Below are 16,562 nucleotides of genomic sequence, written 5' to 3'. Positions count from 1 at the left end.
TCATTAATAATCAATTTTATATAGCTGGAGTTAATTTCGAACAAACCTTGCTAAAAACGTACACTTTCTCCATCAAAAGGTTTCTTTTAATAATGGAATGGCCTGTTCGAAGCACGAACTCCTGTCCAAACCCAATACCATTAAGATTTTTAATCGGTCGGTAAATCTTCTCATTATAATCGCATTTTTCTTTCATGTTTAGGAACGTCCAAATCCAGTTAAACTAGCAATTTCGTATTATATTTTTAAAACATTCTAACATATTAAAAATTAGATTTTTCTTTAAAAATGGAATTTTGCCGGGAACGGGGCTTTAAGATCGGTGGGACGTACAGTGGTGGTATATCCAAATTAACGATTTTGACCAAAAATAAGCAAACCTAAAACTAGACATATAAAAACAAAATGTTAATTTAATAGAGTCTTAACACAAACGTTAAGCAATTCCAATAAACTAGGGCAGCAAGCATGTTTTTTTTTAAATATCATGATGTTAATATTTTTATTTAATTTATTGACAATAAGCTATTTGCGATTGTCCTATTATATATTCTTTTAAATGTAACAATAATTTTAATACGTTTCAAAGAACATAATAAGGAAAATAGTAATAACCAAGCAAACAGTGCGAGTTGTGATATTGATGTATTTTCAGTCTGCCACCCTCTTTTACGGTATTTTTTATCCAACCAACAAACAAACGAACGAAAATTTATAGAATTCTTTAGAGGGCGTTATTTAATAAATGAAAAATAGTTTACTGTCGCTCCGCAACAGATAATGGGTTTCAAGATTTAATACTGAATTAAAGACTAGTTTACTTATATATAGGGTAAGTTAAAGGTACATATTAAGTATTTAAGCTATAAATAATCTTAGGCGAAACTTAAATATCGTTTATTTATTACATTTAGATTAGGCTAATGAATCTGGGGTAAGGCCTAGGCCTAGCCTTGCTAGGCTAGTTAGGGCATAGGCCTACTCCTCTCTCTGATGAGTTTGGTCGGAGTGCAATTAGGCCCTAGGCCCTATACCTAAGGCCTAGGCCTAGTTAGAGCTGTGCCTAAGCTTAGTTATTATAGTAGTTAAGCATAAAGAATCTAGGTCTAGATTCTATTCTAGGCCCCTCGGTTGAGTGTGTATATTTGTCGTGCACAATTTGAGATGTTTGTATGTACAATTTGCAAAATGCGCAACAAGCTATTATGTACTCGCACAATTTGCAAACTGTGCAAGGATTTCTTTGCACAATTTGAAAACTGTGCATGATTCTGTGCAGTTTGCAAGCTGTGCAAAGAGATTTTTGCACAGTTTTAAAACGTGTGGAGAATTTGCAAACTGTGCAAGGGTAGGCCTAGCTCATACACATTTTAATCTATTTGCACTTTTTGATACTGATTACTGTAGGCCTAATTTTTTTCTGTTGAAATGTGTTTTCATCGCTATTCATCACTAAAGCATTATGCAGTAGTCTTCACTATTCACTAAAATGGTGTTGAATAAACAATTAGATGTTTTACTGGTTCAATCCACTTCCTAAAGAAAATGATTTGATTCTTACTGACTACTTGGTACTTGGTTTGTTTCCTCCTGAATGTGCTACAAGGAAAAATTAACCAGGAGGTACATAAAGTGAGGTACATAATGTGACAAACAAATTAGGTCTTATTTACTTACTTTTTTATCTACTTCTTTTAACCAACACTCTAGCATTCGTGTGTTTCCTGAATAACAAGTTGCGAAGTATCTGTTCAAGTCAAATAGCATTAATAGTTTGTTTTTATTTGTCTTATTGAAGAAATGAAGTGAATTGTATAGCTCCTAGAAGCAGATTAACAGAATTGGACGATAACAGAAAATTACTTCACAATGGAGCTCAACTTAACACGAGTGGACTACCTACAGGTAAATTAATGTTGTGTGCCTATATATAGGCATGAATGATGTACATATGTATGGTCAAGATGTGATGTCATCATGACCATATCTACATGACATTATCATCAGGAGTGGATTCAAGGGGTGCAGATAGCCAGGCACACACCATTATAGAGAAAAGGGAGAAAAAAGAAAATTATATTCAAATTTAAGTTTAAAGGCCAACTCAGACAGCGTCGTACGACGCAGCTTGACGCGATTTGTTATCGCGTCGGGTCTGTTTGAGTTAAACGCAGACGCGATGGTTTGCGTCGGGGGCAGTTTGGTCGTAGAATATTAAAAATGTTTAGTATTTCTCACGACGGCTCAAGACTGTCCCCGACAATGAATCGTGTCGGGCTGCATCATACGACGCTGTCTGAGTTGGCCTTTAGAGTGCCACTTCCGGTCATCTAGAAGTACCATACTCATAAAATTCATTATCTCAGTCCTAACCATGGTGGAACTAAGGTGGTCTACAGTAGTACGATCCATCTGTGAAAGTCCTTCCCTGGTCCCCCTTTATTTCAAATTTCTAGATCCACCAATTATCATTAAGCCTGCTGGTTACTTGATTGTCAGTAGTACACATATATACAATCAAATTGACTTTAAAAACATCAAACACCCTGTAAATAATTTTAAAACTTCCAAAATATGTAACATACTAATAAATATTTTTGTAGGTTGGCGTGACATGTCCACGGACAATGTGTCTGCTACCCGAGAAAAAAGCTAAAGCAGCACAAAAAGTGGCGGTTGGGGATCAAGAAGGAATGTTACATTGCTTTGGAGTAAAGAAAGGAGAAATTGTGGTGAGTATTATATTCCAATAAAAGGTTTTTTAATTGGCACTTAATACTGTGGCCCTTGCTCTAAAAGTAACCTACCATAAAATGGCATCTATATCTGGGTTGACCACTAGTTGCTAAGTAACAGTCACGTGTGATTACTTTGACGTTGCCATGTAATATTCTATTCAAATCTAACAATATGAACATGTACAACAAATAATCATCTTGTTTTACATTAAAAAAGATAAGAAATTTGTCTTTCACATAGATATTTGTTCATTATGATCTCAAAGAATGTACCAATAATAATAATAATAATAATAATAATAATAATACTGCAATACTAGTACTACCGTCATTTTCATAAGACAAATTTATATGGATAATAAGGATGATGTTTGCCCTACCTGACATGTTATCATACTGAATGCTCAGTGCATTCCCAAATGCTTGCAGAAAGAAATCTCGCAAGTGATTCGGGACAGAATCGAACCGATGACCTCCAGATAACTAGCCTGATGCCTTAACCACTTGACCACGAGCTTGCGCTTGGTGATTTTTGATGAGTCTGATCCCCAATTAGCATCGGGTACTGCAATGCTTTGTTTTTGTCAGGCAATTTTTTGTCAGGAGAAATAATATGAAGTTTGTTTAATGATGTTTGCCCTACCTGATGTGTTATCGTACTGAGTGCTTGCGACGAGTAAAGTTGAAACAAACTGACATTTATTCTTCTTGCCTATATTTTAGCAAAATTTCAAGACACTTCCTGGGCCAAAGATAACTAGATTGGAACTTGGTGGCCCCCTGGATTCCATCCAGGAGAAGATCTTCATCACATGCGGATCAGAAGTGAAGGGCTTTACGAAGAAAGGAAAACAATTCTTGGGATTTGATACTAACCTGACAGAAAGTATAAAAACAATGTAAGTTGGTTTCAACACACAGTAAACAATTAAAGGTTTGTGGTTCAAAATAATAAGCAATTGTTAAACAAATTTGATTTGGTAATTTTTCTGCCATAATTGGATGCATTGTTACTGAAAGTCAGTTGAGTGGAGTCGTAAGGGTTAACCTTGCTCCAGACTATCAGATTTTCTTTGGCAACGTTGTATGCCCATATATAGTCATGATGTGCCTATATATGGTCATGATGTGATGTCATCATGACCATATTTAGGCATGTCACATGTTTTTTCAAATGAAATTTGATAGTCTGGCCAGAGCTATACATATAAAAAAAAACATCCCCATACAGAAAATGGAATTGACTCCCAAGGTACATACCAATCACCACAAGAAACAGCAGACACTTTAGTATGTAACCACTGAACCAGAAGAAGTAGTTAATTGCATTGATAGACAAAGTATCTCTCTTCTTCCCTCCAGGTGGGTAAGTGGTAGTCATCTTTTCCTTGGTGGTAGCTACATCTTCAACCATTACGTAGATTGCAAGGACGAGAACTACTTCCTGTCGAGTGATCGCATCAATGATGTCACCTGCCTCCCTTTAAAGAAAGTCCCAAACGTGACCCCGATTCTCGCCTGCCAGGATAGGGTACTGCGAGTCATTGATGGTTCCGAATTGCTGTATGAGGTGGAAGTTGCCGGGCCACCACAAACGATGGCGCTGTTCGGTAGAGACGGAGGTGAAAATGGAAATGAGATCCTGTATGGTACATCAGATGGTAAAGTTGGACTTGTTGAAATAGAAAGGTCAGTCTACACGTTTCGTTTTGGTCAACAGCACCTGACTTTATTCAACTCTTTAGGCCACTGTCCCATAGAAAAATGCCATCATAAAACAGTTAAGAGAGGGCAGCCCTCTTTGATAGACAAACATAAGCAAACCTAGATAAATCCCTTTGAGTTTTAACATTTTTAATATTGGAATATTTTTTGCTATAAAATTACACAATAATCCTGCACAAGACCTTGTATTTCTTGTGTATAATAACGTGTTTAAGTCATGTTTATCATTACTCACTCTAAACATGTGCAAAGCCCGAGACTTCCTACTATAAAATTATTCACAATCTTTGTCAGACCACAGACTTATCCTTCTTTGATTATTTTGTCGAATAGGTATAGCGTCAGGTAAGTTTGTACGATTTTTACGTTTCATTCATTGATCACCTGCTGTCCACAGTATTTCACAAAATTCATATTTAAATTCATCTACATCTGCATCATCGGTAAAGGTGTTATTAATATTTGTATCTAATAATTTTTTGATTGCTAATTTAAACATTTCTTCTCTATTTTCATCCCATTTGAACTTAGGAAATATGAAGCAACTACCATATTTTTGTTTCCCATTTTTCTTCAACTAGTTGTCTTTGGTAACATTAACTGTTAGGTTAATAGGCATAATTTGTCCAGTTTCTGGATATAGTATGGCAGGGAGTTCATTAATATATTTAAGTAACTCACATGATGTAATGGCCTAGTCTGCTACACTTGTTGTTGCTTGGTTGGAGATAAATGTAAATTCTCTGTTAATGTTGCCTTTTTGACGTCAATTAAAAAATCACAAGTTGGATCTGATACAAAATTCACTTAGGTTTTTCAACCAAAATAATTAGAAATGTTGTAAGGTACTCTTCGATATGTCATATCATCATCAATTTGACAATAGATCAGACCGGGAACAAACTTGTTGATATAATTTTCAATGATGTTTCCGAAATTAGCGGTACGACTATTCATGTCCCCTAAGAGAATAATATAAGGGTAATTTAATTCATGTTTAGCCTTAACTAGGAAATCTTCTAATTGTTTCCAAGGTTCATACTCATTGTTGTCATAAATTGTGGCATTTTCAAATGTAATATAAACAAAGCAATTAAAATATTTCTTTCAATGTCATAGTTGCTATTACTTTGATCAAGATACATAGCATCTTAGCATCATTCATAAATTATTTCAAGCATTTTGATAGTGCTGAGAAATTAGAACTGTAACGCCTCTTTTACTTTCTTTTTTATGTTGAAAAAAAGAAAAAAAAAATTCATAATCAGAAAATGCATTTTTAAATTTGCTATCCGCTGGTGACCATGTTTCAATAAAAGCAACCATGTCAAATGATTTACGTAACCATATGGCTTTATCATCTTCCAACTTGAATTTCAAACCAGTCACTTTCCATGTCATAATATTTGGGTTGCCATTTTTATTCTTAATTTTAAGATGGAGTTTGCTATCTGCTTGCAGACCTCGGTCTGATCCCTATACTTGGCTTACCTCATCACTCTCAAACAAATAGGTATAAGCAGTACCATCAACAATAAGCTTATCATATAGTAGGTTAACTTTCCGGTTTGCTCTAATGACTTCTTCAAGCTCAGGTTTTAGCTTATAATGTATTGTTCTTACTCTTTTTGTAAAGTCTTCACTTATACTTGAGGGAAGTGATACCTGTTTTATCTTTACTCTCCGTTACTGTGTGTTTCTCTTTTTAAGTCCCTATACTCTTTAAGCACTTTCTTTTTATCCTTATATCTTGCAAACTTAATGGTAATAGGGTTAGGTTTCTTATTGGTCTTGATGTGCTCGATAAATTCCAATATCATCAGAGTTTATCCCCATTTTTTAGATTAATAACGCTAGCCTCATATGCCTCCCACGATTAATTGTTATTCTCCTTTACGTCAAAAGATTACTACGGCGACTTTTAGCTTCAAGTTGATAATTCTGTTGTTTCAGTTCCATATTCTGGGATTTTAATACCTGGTTTGACCCTTCTAGTGTGTTCAGCCTTGCATTAACAGAGGGTTAATACTCAATAATACATTGTCAAACTTTATGTGTAAAGACGTTATGTCTTCATACACTTTGTCAATTTGTCCATTCAATTTTTCATTCATCTTGTTCAGTTGTGACATAGTATCATTTAGGGTAATTTTTTTCTGCTCTTTTTTTGTCCATGCATTTCAGGGCCAGGGTTGATCTCTACATCACCTGCTAGAATCAGTAGTGCATAGGCTATAGAGAGTCCCAGTATTAATGTTATGGCTGACTTAGTAAGATCAAATTCTACATGACTTCTTTCTAATACTCCTTGGAGTAAGGAGCCTAATTGTAGTATGATAGAGTACTAAGTCAATCATACCCAATGATATATATCACCAGGAACTGCATCAAGTCTATGCCCTAGGCCAACCTACTTGTAGGCTGGTCATGTGAATACACCCCTCTAGGTTCCCTGATACCAACATCTGTATCCAGCTTATCATATGGTCTGTATGGTAGGAAACCAATTGTTTGAGATCACCAAGAGTCATCTGCTTAATCTACATTAATCTTGACAATTAATAGGTTACGGTCTAGATTTTCATAAGCATAAGATCTTAATATTTGGGTATAGTAAAATCTTAGATTTAGTTGGTAACTCCTAGATTAAGTCACCTCTTGGTCTAAAAATACCGCATATTGTATTCAGATGGTTTAGATGAACTAATATTATCCTATCAATAATAGCAATGATAATGTTTATAATAATAGTAATATTATAAACCGTAACAGCAGAGATTGTGAGAAAGAATATATAAAACCTGAATTATTTTATCTCGATTACAGGGAAAATCCAATTCATAAATGGGAAGTTCCAAATGAAAAACGTAGTGGTGGTATTCTGTGTATTGACAATTATGACATCACAGCCGATGGTATTCCTGATATTCTGATTGGTCGAGATGATGGTCTGGTAGAGGTGTATGCGTACGATGAGACAGACGAACCAACGTTGAAATTCAGTCAGGTACGGGAATATTGCACTATTGCGACATTTTCACTTCTGCATTGAACAAATCATGCCTTGTTAAAAACCTCTTGAACACTCTCTCCACTGTACTGATTTGCTGTGATGGAACAAGTAGTTTCATCTTTTAACTCTTGAAAGTTACTGTATACTCTTCTGTCTTCCTGACCCAAAATTAACTTTGTTGTTTGTTTTCTCACCTTTGACTTAACGATAACTTTTTAGTTGAGATTCACATATTTTATGTCTGTTTTGCTTCCTTATCAATCATTTAAAAGAATATACTTAAAGAAACTTACCTTGTAATATTACCATTATCCATGTTATGACATAATATGGACATTCAATTTGTTGTTTAAAAGTCTCTATAGTGTGATATTTGTTTTATTTTTTTAGACATTGAGTGAAAGTGTTAGCTCAATACAAGGAGGCATTGTGGGATCTGGAGGTCATGATGAGGTCGTCTGCTGTACTTATGCTGGTAATGATTACAACCAATCAGCGCTGTTGCTAAATTAACTTACTTGTTACCCATGTTTTTTTCCCATATTTAATATGTGTATGAATAAGGATGTTTTGTTTTAACCCCCAGGCTGGATTCAGGGCCTGACAACTGAGCCTCAACATAAAGCACTGGGGTCAGGTCAAAAGGTCACAATAAGTGAAGAATCACAAACGAAGATTACAATACTGAAGTAGGTACACTTTTTATTTTTAAGACATCATGAAATGTAACACTTAAAAGCGCAATTATTATAAAATAATAAATAAATATATAAAAAATAAACCCAGTTAATAATTGTATAACATAAAACGTAAGTAGATAAACAGATCGATTAGTAATTATGTTAATTATAGATCTATTATCTATATAGAATTTAATTGTATTCTTTGATTTTCAAGACAAGAGATGGAAGATTTGCAACGCAAAGTACTTCATGAACGTGAGGCTTACCAGCAGGCAGCCTTGACGAAAAAGGACGGAATATCGGCACTCCCACAATTCAACATCAATGATCACTTCACATTAAACCGAGATGACGCTAGCTACAACCTGAGCATTGAGGTCCAAGTGGCTATTGATAATGTTCTGCTACAGAGCGACGTTCCGATCGATCTGCTTGACGTTGAGAGGAATTCCGCGGTCATCAGCTACAGTGCTTGTGACACCGAGGTAAGTTGTTATTATTGGATGTAGTAACGACCAATGACGGCCCACAAAATTCAGAAGACTTATTTTCAGTGGCAAGGTCCTATCAATATTTTTTATTCACAAATAATAAAAATATAACGAACTGATGATTTGTTATTTCTTCTTTCATAGAATGGCAACTTCTTATTGGCAACATATAGATGTCAAGCAAATACAACAAGGTTAGAGTTGAAAGTGAGGTCGATTGAAGGTCAGTATGGTGTCCTACAGGCGTACGTGACTCCACGTGTCCAACCAAAGGTGTGCCAGGTGCGACAGTACCTGATCAAGCCATTGTCATTACATCAACGGATACACAACTTGGACGAAACTAGGTAAGATCTTGCTATTTGTATTCAAGTCACTCCAAAATTCATCCTCTCACTACATCTCCAATATAATTTCACTATGTTCTGCTGTTTTCACTCTCACCCGTAGGTCTATCTCATCTTCCATTCTTTACTGTCTTCTTGGTCATCTTGTGTGATTGTTCCATTTTTGTTGCTGCGCCTCAGCTTTGGAATTAACTTCTTGAGACTATGTGACCCTCCATCTTTGACTGTCTTCAACTCTTGGCTCAAATCCCATCTTTTCTCATTTTAATTCTCGACTTTATTCCTTTTGTTTTGTTTTTGTTTTCTTCCTTTTTTTGTGCACTTGGGCAGTGGTGTATAGAGACAATTTTTTATTATGCGCTTTACAATTATATCACCTTTACCATAAGCTAAAGAGGATTGGTTGGGGTTGAACCGAAGAAACGTTAACTAAACATAATACGAGAATGATTCTTTCTTGTGTTGAATTTTCAGGCCCATGAATACTCTAAAGCTAACAGGACAGTTCAGCTTAGCGGAGATACACTCTTGGGTGAACCAGTGTCTGCCGGAGATTCCTGAAAGGACGCCACCAGGCGACAGCATCAATTTCCATTTTATGTCTACATTCCTGGAAACACAGTTGGACTGTTTGTATAAGTAAGCATTGACTTACATTCTGTAATGGAGGTGGATACACTACGATTTATCTGCTAAATTCCTTCTCTAAAGTAATAATATATTGATAATGATAATAACGACATTGACAGTGCTATTAATTGTAATAACAAAAAAACAATGATAATAACATTGAGACAATTTGAATTCCTAGTACAATAGAATTATAGAACTGAAATTTCATACATTTTCTAAATTGAGACTCAAATTATTCATGCTATTTTTTTTTTAAATCAGAGCTTACAGTCTAAATAACTATCTTGACATTGATCTTTATTTACAGGAAGGGTGAGGGAATTTTCCGGTCGGATAACATTTCAACAATTTCAATAATGAAGGACGTGCTTACTAAAGAAGCAACGAAGAGGAAGATAAACCTAAACATCTCGTATGAGGTCGTCGATGAGACCATTCCTGCAACGCTCTGGAGGATCCACCCTAAGCTTGAGTACCATCTCCTATTGGCCAAGAAGTTTCAACTCATTGAGGCCCTGAAGGTAGAGTTTTTTTGCAACTTGTTAGAAGGCAGCAGACAACATCTGCTGTAACCATTGAAACATTTTTGTTGGTCTTAGCTTCTGGGGCAGCTGGGTAATTTTCTATTTAAATCCAATATGAACAGTTTTTTTTTAGTACAAATATTAATACTGCCTACAGATATGTAGTGGAAATGTGGCTAGGTGGTTCAGAAGATTGTGATACCATTCCATAATTTTTATAGGAACTGCAAATCCATGAGGAAGACTTATCGTTTATGTCACCGGAGTATCGACAAATTCTGGAAGATACGGACAAACTTCAACAGGAATACAAAAAGCAGCCCTGCCGACTTGAGAGGCTGTACGGTAAGTTATGACATCACCACGCGCTTATTTAATTCATTCAATTTAGTGTCTTGAGCACTACTGCATTGGATATGTGCACTTTATAAATCTTACTTTTTTTTCATTCACTATCTTTGTTTATTCAAATGCAATGACCTTTATTAACAGATGTTTAAAGTCGATCTATCTTTATAATCTAAATGTACTTGTATTACATCATGTTGTTAACATATTGATATTTTAAATAAAAGCTGTATTCAAGTGATAATAATTATTAATATTATCATAGATTATAATTTTGATTTTTGTTTTAAATTTCTTAGGTATGATCACAGATTTATTCATTGATAAATTCAAGTTCAAGGGGTCAAATGTCAAGTCAAAGGTCCCTCAGCTTCTGCAGGTCCTGGACAATTACGAGGTTGAAAATCTAATGGAATTTTTCAACACAGGTGGCAACTGAACAACAAAATTCATCCATTTTATTAGTTAATTTTTCTGTAAATGAAGTGTAGTTGTGGTTCAGTGGTCAAGGTACTTGCCTCTGAATATTTGAGTCATGGGTTGAAATCCTGAATCCAGGAATTTTTCTCGAGACTAAAAACAATAAAGATTCCATGATGATGGTAGGACACAGAATGTAATGATGTCACTAATAAGTCATATGCTCATGTGAGGATGTTAAGTTCTCCTCGTCACATGGATTCTAGGATGCAATTTGACCAAATCTACATTGTACAGAGAACGTAGGACGGTCATGCATGAATGAATTTGCTTTTGTGTTGCGTTGTTTCGCAAATCAAAAGCTCCCTCCTAAAATATTAACAAACTCACAAATTGTTATTCTTTTTTGAATGAATAAGTATTTATTTATCTTTCCAAATCTGCAATTACTGATCATATGGTAAAAAACACCACATCCCTGAAAACTCAAAGATCCTTGAAAAAGAAACAAAAGCAATATGAATAAGAAAAGCTCAAGATCAAAACATGAACAGAGATGAAAGTGCTCACCGACTATCCCACATCTATGATGATGATGTCCTCAAATCCAGCAGGCCGAGCCCCACCACCGTTAGAATCTTGCTTGGATGACATCAGGCTCGGCAAGCTGTATTCACTCCACCATACAACAACTATCTGAAATGTCACAGCCGATGATCTGGCTGATGGCCAGTAGAAACGTCCTAGAAATGTAAATACTGTAGTGGTTTATTTAAAAGAAAGAATAACAACTAAATAAACACGATTTTTGAAACCAGTTGAAATTGTTTGATCAACCAAAAACCTGTTCTTGTATAGCCTTGTGCTATTTGAGGTAGCAATTCTAAAAAAAGATGTATATATCATATTATTCATATTTTATAGCTATATATTTATTTGTATATTTAGGAAAATAGTACAGTATTGTGTTTATTTTATACACTGTGAAAATATTTTGACATAATGGCATATGTGAAAATTCCTGTACTTCTATAGGTATAAATCTTGGATACTATTACTATTATCATAGTGCAACACATTTGCTGTTAAGTGCAGTGTACTATCTTGATGTGTAAATTGCAATAGATTTTAACAAATGCTAAATTTCATTGCAAATTCTCAATAAAATATTAGGTACAGTATTGTTATATGTATGCTCAATAAATGCTAGCAGATTCAAATCTAATGTTTTGTTTTTAGTTATACTACAATTCCTTTTTATTTTAATATAAGGTGATATTTAGATATTGAGAGAAGCTGTAGGTTGGTGGTTAAGATGCTCACCTTCCAATCTAAGGGCCTTTTGCTGCAAACATCATGCAATTTAGCATAGCATTGTTATTAGTTCATGTTTTATTTATGTTGTTGTTGCAGTGCAAACACTGAATTGACACAATATTGACAATAAAATAAAAAGAACAGAAAAACATACATATAACTTTGAAAAATCTGTTAAATGTAAAGCATATAGGTGTCCCGTGTAGGTGCTATTCAGCAATGCACATTTTGTAATTTATATTCGTAAATTACTTTATTCATTCATTGTAATTTCATCGTACATTTACTGTTTAATCCAGGGTTAGATTTAGGATGGTGGGGCCGGGCCGGCCCTATCCCCCTTTTGGAAGGTAAAAAAAAGGAAAGAAAGAAAAAGAATAAATTGATCGCCCAAAACGCCCTAGAGGTTATTTTCGGGCATTTATAACGCAACAAATTCACAGAGGCATGCCCCCAAACCCCCTAGTATAGTATTTCCCTCCTCCCACTTTTAGACATCTCTGGATCTGCTCCTGTAATCTCAGAATCTTGGTCTTCCTATTGTTGATCATCTATTCTACTTTCTCAGCCCTAATATTTTATCGCTTTTTCCTTGTATCTGTGACTAACTGGAAGATAATAGCATTGTCTTTTGCAAAATCAAGATCATTCTCGTAGTTTTTCTCATCATCCAGTCAATAAATTAATTTAAATTTAATTAATTAGAATGAAAATGGTAATAGCAGTGTATTTGTTAAGCGCATTACAACAGTCACTATTTAAAAGAATAAAGACAATGTCCAAAAACTAAAAAATGGAAACAACCGAAGAGATAAAATGAAGACAGCGGAAGGAACCAGTGCCGCTGCTCTGTTCTCCAGCACTCTGAGCGAGGCCCTAGATAAAGAAACAAGTAGAAATAAAAGCTCTGATAAAAAACATACCTTTCTAATGCTGGATTATACACTATATTTACTTTGAATTGCCACAGTCCATCTTCATTTACGATAGTGTGAAAGGGTTGGGTGGGGAGGACAATTTGACCCATTAAAACCCATGTGTTTATTTTTCTTTGAAGCTGCATTGGCGGATTTCTTTAAACAGGTGGGATGGGAGGTGGGGGGGGGGGGGAACAAAACAGTTCCAGAATAGATAAGTGAGTAGCACTTAACATTAATATGCATTGAAATTTTTTAAAATTTAGTGGCAAAACCCTACTGGATCCACCCCAGAGCTGAGTGCACTTGAAGCAGATACTGCACTCTGTGGTAGTTTGTTTTCTGGCTTAAGTATTTCTACTGTCCAATTTTGTTTTTTCTTTCTTCATCTCGTAAGAATGCCCTCTTGTTTTTTCGTAGGCTTGGTTTTGTCTATCTGTTTTATAATGTTTATATGAGGTCGCCTCTCTTTTTACCGTCTTCAAGTTTTAATCTAGATGAACGTGCCTCGTATGGTAGACAAACATATTAATAAACACAGCACAAGGAATGATGGGCTATATTTTATTAGAAATAACGATTTACATAACACATCTACTAAAAGCGCTTAAGACTACCTGAAATTTTTTGGATGGCGGACAATAATTTCCAATGCATGTTCAAATGTTTATAAAAGTGTTTTTAATAAAGATTTTTATGACAAATTAGTTTGAAGGACAGATGTAGTAATGCATATACAGTACAGTACATTTTAATAATAAATATAGACAATATTTAGTTAATATATGTCCAGTTAAAACAAAGTACATACTTATACAAATTAGCATTAAACTTATTCTGCTTTTTTTTTTTTGCAGTTGCATTTTATTTTAATCTACTTCAGTTGACTTTTTTTTTTGCTAAAATAATAATTAGTTGTTAGCTTATTACATACAAATTTAAATATATTAAATTAAAATTACTTAAGAGTAAGAATAACTGAGAATCATTCTAGTAATAAATATTGTATCTGTTGAAAAATGTTGTTTAATCATCTAATGCTATTTATATATATATTTTTTTGCATTTTAAAGAAAATAATCATAACTGATTTCATCAAACGTACTGTAACTATGATACTATGATAAAATAACAAATGAGACTGTGGTGTCATCAGACATGATGACTGATGTAATTTCATATCATCAGAGATAATAAATATGTTAACCAATTTGCATTCAAAAATATTTGGCACCAAGGAAATTTAAAAAAAAATGATAGCTGTGATATCATCTAATTTGATGCATAACTATGATGTCACCAAGCATAATGATATCATCAAACATAACTGTGATGTCATAAAACAATTTGTGATGTCATGAATGTTTGACAATCACTTGGTTTTTGTTTTTGTAAATTTTACACAAAACTGAGCACTTACTAAAGCCAAAGTTCACACCTAATTAGCTAATTATACAAACACTAAATAGGAGGAAATTATCAGCTACATTTCCAAGGAAGCAAAAATCAAAGCTTTAACTATTATGAATATACAAACTACACACATTGCTATAAAGGATAGGAAGAAACGCAGCTGTCCACATCGGGAAAAAGTAGTGGAATTACTTAGAGATGAAAAATGACTGTTCAAAAACTACAAAAAACAGGTTTGGTAAAGTCAGGTAATTGTTGTGGTCCTCTATTTACAAAATTCTAAATTTAACTTTAATTTTTAGCTCAGGAAGTGCTACATTATTATCAATCAAATAACACACATATTACTGTTTTTGGATAAATAAAAGTTGGCTAAATAAATAATTTTGATTTTAAAATATATGGATGTTAATTACCTGTTATATATTTAGGGGATAATACAAGATTGTACCTCCTCTCCACACCCCAGCATGTTACACCCCTTCTTAATGATATTATTAAATATAATGTCCTATAATGTCCTATAATTGTTGTATTCGTTTTTTTAACTAACCCTCAAAGGTTATGTAACAGTACACTACCCGGTACCCATAATGATTTTATTACAACGCCTTTCAACAATGTTTATTGAGGAAGGTGCAAAAATATAGAAGCTAAAATACCTGAATGTTAACCAGTCAATTGTATATATAATGCAAACTATATAATTGAATTTGACATTACAAAAAATAAAAATTAGACATGTTTGAACATGTCTTTATAATACAAAACAATGATAGCAATAATTATAAAAATACAAACCAAAGGAGAAAATGGTTGGATGGAACAGACTGGATTTGGTGAAAAATAGTGAGAACAATCTAGATTTGGAGACAACCATTTCAAACCGGTGAGAACAAATTAGATTGGGCTGTGACCAGTTCTAACTGGTTTAGGGCTATGCTCTCTTATTTCCAAGAGTGAGATATTGTTAATGTTGCACAGAAGGACAGTTTATCGATGTTGGTGGTTTACTTTTTCTTGCCCTTCAGTGTAGTGGTTTGGGCAGCCAATTCTTCAGCATGTATCTGCTTCTGTTTGTTGAACTGGTTAATTTCCTCCTCTAATTCTCTTTTACTGTCCTCCAACTTTTTCTTCTCTTCTGCATGTTGCTTCTTCAATTTCTCATACTGATCATGCAACTGCGAAAAAAAAAAAATTAATTCCAAATTAAATAGTTTTTAAATACATTATGTGTTTTCTAGCCGTCTCTTTAAAAGTTAGACTGATATAATAATAATAATAATAATACACATTTTTAAAGCGCCTATTAAAGCAAACAAAACTGGCTTGTCACCGGCGCTGGAGGATGTTAGAAAGAAGTTGAACTATTTGAAGAGGAATGATTTAAGAGTAGATTTGAATAATTGCGGATCAGAAATGATACGTAATTGAGGAGGCAGAGAGTTCCAGAGTTTAGGAGCAGAGAAAGAAAAAGGCATAGATATGCTTGGCATAGGTTCAGTGGCGGCTCTAGGATATATTTTCTGGCGAGGGGGATAAGATGTTTGACAGGGGGAGTTGAGCTCGTAGGCTGAAGCTCGGGGAAGGGGTTGAGAGGGGGTTCCCTCTCCAAGATTTTTTTTAAAGAATATCAACCTCCGGATGGCCGAAAAAGGCACTCTTGGACTGTGACAGACATGTGTTGGCTTGGTGTGGGCCTATTTTTATATGTTTTATGGTCTGACTGCCCGACGAACTCTGTCTGGCGGGAGAGTTGACCTGTCCAGTGGGGTACTTAGCCCCCCTTCCCCCTGCTGGCACTGCCACTGCATAGGTTCCCTCCTCCCTTTGGATTAAAAAACATCAAATGATGAAGTTCACCAAACATATGCTTGAATGCTTCAGCTTCAGCGGAGGACCCTGTAGGCCTAACAGCTCTGATAGGAAACCCCCTTCCCCCTCTTATGGAAACCTGTTTATAGGCCTCAAGAGTTTGACACTTGTTTACCTC

At 34.7% G+C, this 16,562-nt stretch overlaps 2 protein-coding genes across 5 annotated transcripts in view; one reads left to right on the top strand and one right to left on the bottom strand.

Annotated features, from left to right (window-relative positions):
- Positions 1 to 722: 722 nt before the first annotated feature.
- Positions 723 to 12,139, top strand: LOC117108154 (Bardet-Biedl syndrome 7 protein homolog). Of its 3 annotated transcripts, none has more exons than XM_033250111.1 (15): positions 723 to 843; positions 1,799 to 1,905; positions 2,604 to 2,732; positions 3,462 to 3,637; positions 4,101 to 4,427; positions 4,797 to 4,808; positions 7,290 to 7,470; positions 7,867 to 7,951; positions 8,063 to 8,165; positions 8,374 to 8,644; positions 8,795 to 8,997; positions 9,472 to 9,636; positions 9,938 to 10,151; positions 10,376 to 10,499; positions 10,802 to 12,139. In XM_033250111.1, the coding sequence occupies exons 2-15, from the start codon at positions 1,870 to 1,872 to the stop codon at positions 10,939 to 10,941; spliced, it is 2,166 nt and encodes a 721-aa protein (XP_033106002.1). In that variant the 5' UTR covers positions 723 to 843; positions 1,799 to 1,869; the 3' UTR covers positions 10,942 to 12,139. The 3 variants fall into 3 exon arrangements, with proteins under 3 accessions (XP_033106002.1, XP_033106000.1, XP_033106003.1); XM_033250109.1 differs by having other exon boundaries at positions 736 to 832; XM_033250112.1 differs by lacking the exon at positions 4,797 to 4,808 and having other exon boundaries at positions 736 to 832.
- Positions 12,140 to 13,706: 1,567 nt separating this feature from the next.
- LOC117108130 (septin-11-like) overlaps positions 13,707 to 16,562 on the bottom strand; it is an 11,544-nt gene continuing 8,688 nt past the window's right edge. Inside the window, exon 10 of one of the 2 annotated variants that reach the window (XM_033250080.1) lies at positions 13,707 to 15,750. In XM_033250080.1, coding sequence (XP_033105971.1) covers positions 15,580 to 15,750 — 171 coding nt within the window. In that variant the 3' untranslated portion in view covers positions 13,707 to 15,579. The remainder of the gene's footprint in view (positions 15,751 to 16,562) is intronic. The other variant, XM_033250082.1, reaches the window with a different exon arrangement.

Source organism: Anneissia japonica, unplaced genomic scaffold, assembly GCF_011630105.1.
Source record: "Anneissia japonica isolate Jap-2015-1 unplaced genomic scaffold, ASM1163010v1 scaffold288284_len1145801_cov181, whole genome shotgun sequence".
NCBI classification, from domain to species: domain Eukaryota; kingdom Metazoa; phylum Echinodermata; class Crinoidea; order Comatulida; family Comatulidae; genus Anneissia; species Anneissia japonica.
The sequence above is the reverse complement of the archived record's forward strand: the minus strand, read 5'-3'. Positions and strand labels throughout refer to the sequence as shown.

Coding starts and splice junctions, on each gene's coding strand:
- LOC117108154 (XM_033250111.1), top strand. CDS start 1,870: ATGGAGCTCAACTTAACACGAGTGGACTACCTACAG. Junction 8,645..8,794: donor ACAGTGCTTGTGACACCGAG/GTAAGTTGTTAT, acceptor CTTCTTTCATAG/AATGGCAACTTCTTATTGGC. Junction 10,152..10,375: donor AACTCATTGAGGCCCTGAAG/GTAGAGTTTTTT, acceptor TAATTTTTATAG/GAACTGCAAATCCATGAGGA.